Below are 6,669 nucleotides of genomic sequence, written 5' to 3' on the forward strand. Positions count from 1 at the left end.
TTCTGATATGGGTGCACACGCAAAGCGTTTATACTTTCTGATATGAGTGCACCTGCAAAATGTTTACACTTTCTAACATGGGTGCACGCGCAAGGCGTTTATACTTTATGATATGAGTTCACGTGCAAAATATTTATACTTTTTGAAATGAGTGCACGCGCAAAGCGTTTATACTTTTTTATATGAGTGCATGCGCAAAACGTTTACACTTTCTGATTGGTTCACGCGCAAAATATTTATACTTTTTGATATGAGGGCATGTGCAAAGCGTTTATACTTTTTAATATGAGTGCATGCGCAAAACGTTTACACTTTCTGATTGGGTCACGCGCAAAACGTTTATACTTTTTGATATGAGGGCATGCGCAAAATGTTTATACTTTTTGCAATGAGTGCACGCGCAAAGCGTTTATACATTTTGATATGAGTGCACGCGCAAAACGTTTACAGTTTCTGATATGAGTTCAGCACAAAGTGTTTATACTTTTTGATATGAGGGCACGCGCAAAGCGTTTGTACTTTTTGAAATGAGTGCATGTGCAAAGCTTTTATACTTTTTGAAATGAGTGCACTCGTAAAGCGTTTATACTTTTTGATATGAGTGCACACGTAAAACGTTTACACTTTCTGATATAGGTGCACGCAAAAAGCGTTTATACTTTTTGATATGAGTTCACGCGCAAAGCGGTTGTACTTTTTGAAATGAGTGCAAGCGCAAAAGCATTTATACTTTTTGATATGAGTGCACCCGCAAAACATTTACACTTTCTAATATGGGTTCACATGCAAAGTGTTTATACTTTTTGATATGAGGACACGCGCAAAGCGTTTATACTTTTTGAAATGAGTGCATGCGCAAATCGTTTATACTTTTTGATATGAGTGCACGCGCAAATTTCTAATATGAGTTCACGCGCAAAACGTTTATACTTTTTGATGTGAGGATACTCGCAAAACGTTTATACTTTTTGAAATGAGTACACGCGCTAAGCGTTTATTCTTTTTTATATGAGTGCATGCGCAAAAATGTTTACACTATCTGATATTGGTTCACGTGCAAAGCGTTTATACTTTTTAATATGGGGGCACACTCAAAGCGTTTAAACTTTTTGAAATGAGTGCACGCGCAAAGCGTTTATACTTTTTGATATGAGTGCACATGCAAAACATTTACACTTTTCTGGTATGGGTGCACGCGCAAAGAGTTTATACTTTTTGATATGAGTGCATGCGCAAAGCGTTTAGACTTTTTGAAATGAGTGCACGCGCAAAGCGTTTATAAACGTTTACACTGTCTAATATGGGTGCACACGCAAAGCGTATATACGTTTTGATATGAGTTCACGCGCAAATAATTTATACTTTTTGAAATGAGTGCACGCGCAAAGCGTTTATACTTTATGAGTGCACGCGTAAAAGCATTTATACTTTTTGATACTTGTTCACCCGCAAAACGTTTACACTTTCTGATATGGATTCAGGCGTAAAGTATTTATACTTTTTTATATGAGGATACGCGTAAGGCATTTATACCTTTTGAAATGAGTGCGCGCGCAAACCGTTTATACTTTTTGATATGCGTGCACGCAGAAAACGTTAAACTTTTTGATATGAGTTCACGCGCAAAGCGTTTATACTTTTTGAAATGAGTGCACGCGCTAAGTGTTTATACTTTTTTATATGAGGATAGGCGTAAAGCGTTTATACTTTTGAAATGAGTGCACGCGCAAAACGTTTATACTTTTTGATATGCGTGCACGCGTAAAACGTTAAACTTTTTGATATGAGTTTACGCGCAAAGCTTTTATACTTTTTGATATGAGTGCACGCGCAAAATGTTTACACTTTTTGATATGGGTGCACACGCAAAGCATTTATACCTTTTGATATGGGTTCATGCGCAAAGCGTTTATACTTTTTGAAATGAGTGCACGCGCAAAAGCATTTATACTTTTTGATATGAGTGCACCCGCAAAACATTTACACTTTCTGATATGGGTTCACGCGCAAAGTGTTTATACTTTTTGATATGAGGACACGCGCAAAACGTTTATACTTTTTGAAATGAGTGCACCCGCAAAGCGTTTATACTTTTTGATATGAGTGCACGTGAAACGTTTACACTTTCTGATATGAGTTCAGGTGCAAAACGTTTATACTTTTTGGTGTGAGGATACTCGCAAAGCGTTTATACTTTTTGAAATGAGTGCATGCGCTAAGCATTTATTCTTTTTTATATGAGTGCATGTGCAAAAACGTTTACACTATCTGGTATGGGTTCACATGCAAAGCGTTTATACTTTTTAATATGGGGGCACACTCAAAGCGTTTAAACTTTTTGAAATGAGCGCACGCACAAAGCGTGTACCAGTCTTACTCCTCTGAAAGCTATTCTCTCCGTCTCAAATTATCTGTCGTGGTTATTAAAAATAGTTGTCTCAACTTATTTGTCGTTTTAGAAGTTCAAGACACAATTTATTATTTTTTCCTCATTTTATCCTTAATAGAATTTTGTCATTAATAAAGATGACACATAAATAGAGTAAAACGTTTAATGAAAATAGTTTATAACTTAAACATAAATAAGGATAAAGTTAGTCATTACCCCTTCTAACTAATACTCTCTTTGGTCCAAAATAATTGAGGTTTCATAAAACCAAGAAAATATTTATTTCTCTTTTCTAATTTTGCCCTTGACACATTCACATATCCCCATAATAATTGAGTCAATCTAAAATAAAAAAAAATCATAATTAAGGATATTTTAGTAAAAACCCTTTTAATTTTTAGAAATTGGTGAATTCCTTAATCTATGCATCTAAACTTAAAACCTCAATTATTTTGAATCGGAGAGAGTACTATTTCATAACGGGTGTGTACAACCAAAAAGAGGCAAATAATTTGAGACGAAGGGAGGGAGTACAAAAGAACCTGTTATCGAAACCATCAAAGAAAAGAGAGCAAAAGTGCACGGAACCCTCGTGCAAAATCCAATAAAAAGAAACAAACTGGTTTTGCTTATATATAGTACTGCCCCTCTACATCAACTACTTTGTTTGATCAAAACCTGTCCGACGAGTTTAAGCTGTCATACCTTCATAATGGCGTCATGTTCTTCTTCTCATTCTACAATGGAAGACCAACTTCCACTTAGCAGACGTTTCTTCAAGGTCATGGTTCCTGGTTTCCAATCTAAACTTGTAAGATACCACTCATTTTCCCCTAAATTATAACGACCCTTTCCCCCAATTTACTCTTTTTGGGTAGTATCAAATTTATATATGAACGGAAGAGGAACTTCAAGAATTGTATGTCTTCCAATTAATTGTGTTTTTGGTAGTATCAACATATCTTTATTTGTAACGAAAGGTGGGTTCAAGACTTTGTTCAATTTTTTCTCTAACTATTCTTGTTTTGCAGACAATTCCACCAGATTTTTGTCTGAAGCTAAAAGGGGAGAAATCAGAAAAAGGGACAATCACAAAGGGCAAGGATCTATGGAATGTTGAAATTGATCGACCCGAGAAGGGTGTTATTATCTGGTTTGGTAAGGGTTGGGAAGAATTTGTGCAAAAATATAACCTAAGAGTTGGTGATTTTGCTGTGTTTGAGCATTTGGGTAGTATGAAATTTAGTGTTATACTTCTTGATTCAACTGGTTGCGATAAGAAGTTTTTGATGTTGCAAAATGGTGAACAAGTACAACCACCCCAAGAGAAAAAAGTGAAATCTGCCGAGTGTGGAATTGGTAAGTTGCTTAGATTGTTAATTTTCCTATATTGGTGTATAAAACAAAGAAAGAATACTAGTCATATTGGTTCAATTAAGCACTTCTAGTGATAAATTTGATGTCAATTATAAGCTTGTCTAATCTCAAGCTGACACACATATCTCTTTACCAAAATGGGTTGTGTGGGATGGTTGGGGTTCCTCCACCCTTAACCAGAGGTCTGGGGTTCGAGCCATGGGAATGGAAAAAGTCCTGTTGGGAGCGCTGCCGCCGGAACGGCCCTGCAACGCGCTATCCGGATTTAGTCGGGCTCCAATGCAGGTATCAAACACTGGGGCGGAAACTTAAAAAAAAAAAAAAGGAAAACCAGACACCTGGCCTTTAAAAAAGCCCTCTTCTTTTGGAAGAAACCCCCTTTTTGCTGAAACATAGTAAGCCGGATTCTTTTGCTTGGCTTCCCTACAGTTGAATCTAATGTTCCAAACTCAAGATAGATAAAGACATAGATTTAATTGTCAATTTTAATTTTCAAATGTGTTTTATGAACTTAGGGACATGTCTGTTATGGATGACAGGCTTGTAGTTGTGGTGGAGGACATATGCTGTTGAGACAACTTCTACTAATTTCCTGATTCATCTTGATTAGCAACGATTACTTGTCTATAAGCTATACTAGTGCTAAGTATATTTTAGTTTGGTATAATTGTTCTAGTACTATTATGTCAATCAATAAATTGACATGGAAGAATAAAAGTTTCATCTTTAATAACATTGTTAAAGCCGTGTCTATGATGAGTAATTCAGTAAAATGTGGAAAGGAGGGTAATCTAGAGGAGTGGTCCTATGTACATGTCATTTGGTTTTAATGCTCTATTTCTCACTTCTGTAGAGAAAAAGAAACTCGAGGGTGATCAACCTCTGTACCAATGCTTGAAAGGAAGTTCTGAGTTTACGGCAAGAATAAAAGAATATAACGTCAGAAAACGTTCTCCTTATATGGTGAGCTTTCAACTCTTCTTTTCTTTTACCCGAACCTATGACAGCATAAACAATGATTTTTTTGTTGTATTTTCTAAATATATCCAATGTCATCTTTTCCTAATTATTTCTTTAATATGTTCTTATGACAGCATATACCCACGGAATTTTGTCAGTCGAATGCACTCTTTCAGAATACAAACATAACGTTAACTGGTCCGTCGGGTAAACCATGTCCTGCGAGTCTTAGAATTTGTAATGGCGGGAAGACTTTATATGCTATTATTACAACAGGCTGGCGTGTGTTCTTTTCAACCAACAAGCTAAAAGTAGGAGATGTTTGCATCTTCCAACTTGATCGCTCAAAAAGCGACTCAAATTCCATTGCAATTGATGTTCGTGTTGTGTAGGCTGCGGACTTTTGTTTATCCTTATTCTTTTGATTTTTTACTAGTTAGTGTTACCTTTGTAAACTTATCTCATTAGGTAAAGGTTCATTTTACATATTCAATTGGCAGATCAGCAACAAGTTGTAGTCTAGCTGCTGCAGAGTAATTAGGCAGTGTGTTATTTGTAGAGAAGCAAAAGTGCTGATGAATGAGATGCTTCTTGATTGTTCATGCTTCAAGAAAATAATCTTAGGCCCTCATGCTAGTTGACAGGAGATTTCTGAGTATCAGCCCAGAGAGATGAAAGCTCTGTTATCTGGATAAAATGTCAATGAAATCTAGCAGTAAAGAAGCACTGAGATTAGTAGTATTTTGGCTGCAAAATGTGTGCTATTATACTCATTTGGTCTATGTACATTTGTTTATAGGGGTATATGCCATGATATTTTTGTAGTATTTTGGAACGTACTGAATTTATTGGGCCTTCTGCAATTGACATACCAGTGGTAGTTTTCATATTTTTGGTTCCTTTCATAAGAAAAAGAAAGGTATTCGAGCTCTTGTTTCTGTGTTTCCTTTCCGTTTCTTACATCACATCAAGTCTAGTTCAGATGCACCTTTCTGATCTTGATTCCTGGGGTTCGGCTGAAGGAGAGATTATAGTCAATGTCTGCAATTCTACCATGCAAACTTGCATAGTGTTCTTTTAGCCATCATAGAGAACATCTAAAAGAAAATATTGTTTTGAACTGACACATATTTAATGGTATGTTGGTTTGAGTTTTGGATCAAACAAATGGGTAACTCCTTGACCTTGCTGATCCTGCTCTGAGACTTTACACCCTTCAATAACTCGTTCCAACAGCCATTCATGAAATTTGGTTTGCAAAGACAGCTCGAACAAGCAGTATTATACATGCAGGAAAGGGACTTTCCTGTCTTTGATTGAATAGATCAAATATGCCCAATTATCAGTAATGTGGGGCACATTTTCGAACAAATTTCTTGCATCTTTGAGAGAATCTTGATGTACTTTACTGGAAAAAATGCTTAGGCTCTTAGATGTAGAGAAGAGCAAATGAGCTAGCCTATACATTCATCCCAATTAGACTGGTCCTCCAGAGGAGCTTATCCAATTATGTACTGATCGCGATTTATATATTTGTCAAAAAATGGACCCTGTTGCTGGTTTCAGTAATACATTCTCTGTTGAGCAGCTATTTTATATTTCCTGCAAACTTTTTCATTACCTTAATTTGGCTCCAAGAACCAACAGGAAAAAGGAGACTCCAATACTCCACATCAGATGCTTTACCAAGGTCATGATGTCTTGATTTCGTTCGAGATTGCCACGTCTCATTAGTGTTGTATTATTTATTAATTTTTCTTGACGAAAAAAAACATAAACGTGTATTCTCTTAATTTGTGTGATTTGAAGTGCAATAGTGCATATGAAGTTATTTGGAGAAAATTTAAAAAAAATTTAAAAAAATATATACCAAGCGTAACAAGTCGAAAAGGGTAGTGGCATGTTAGAACTGAGAAATGCAGTAATGGCAGCTTTGTTTCTGT

At 36.0% G+C, this 6,669-nt stretch overlaps 1 protein-coding gene across 1 annotated transcript; it reads left to right on the top strand.

Moving 5' to 3' along the window:
* The first annotated feature begins 2,918 nt into the window (after positions 1–2,918).
* Positions 2,919–5,615, top strand: LOC132618828 (B3 domain-containing protein REM9-like). The gene is made up of 4 exons (XM_060333834.1): positions 2,919–3,200; positions 3,421–3,748; positions 4,620–4,729; positions 4,861–5,615. Exons 1-4 carry the CDS (start codon positions 3,102–3,104, stop codon positions 5,116–5,118), a joined length of 795 nt encoding a protein of 264 aa, XP_060189817.1. The 5' UTR covers positions 2,919–3,101; the 3' UTR covers positions 5,119–5,615.
* The last annotated feature ends 1,054 nt before the right edge of the window (positions 5,616–6,669 follow it).

This window comes from Lycium barbarum, chromosome 11, assembly GCF_019175385.1.
Source record: "Lycium barbarum isolate Lr01 chromosome 11, ASM1917538v2, whole genome shotgun sequence".
Lineage (NCBI taxonomy): Eukaryota > Viridiplantae > Streptophyta > Magnoliopsida > Solanales > Solanaceae > Lycium > Lycium barbarum.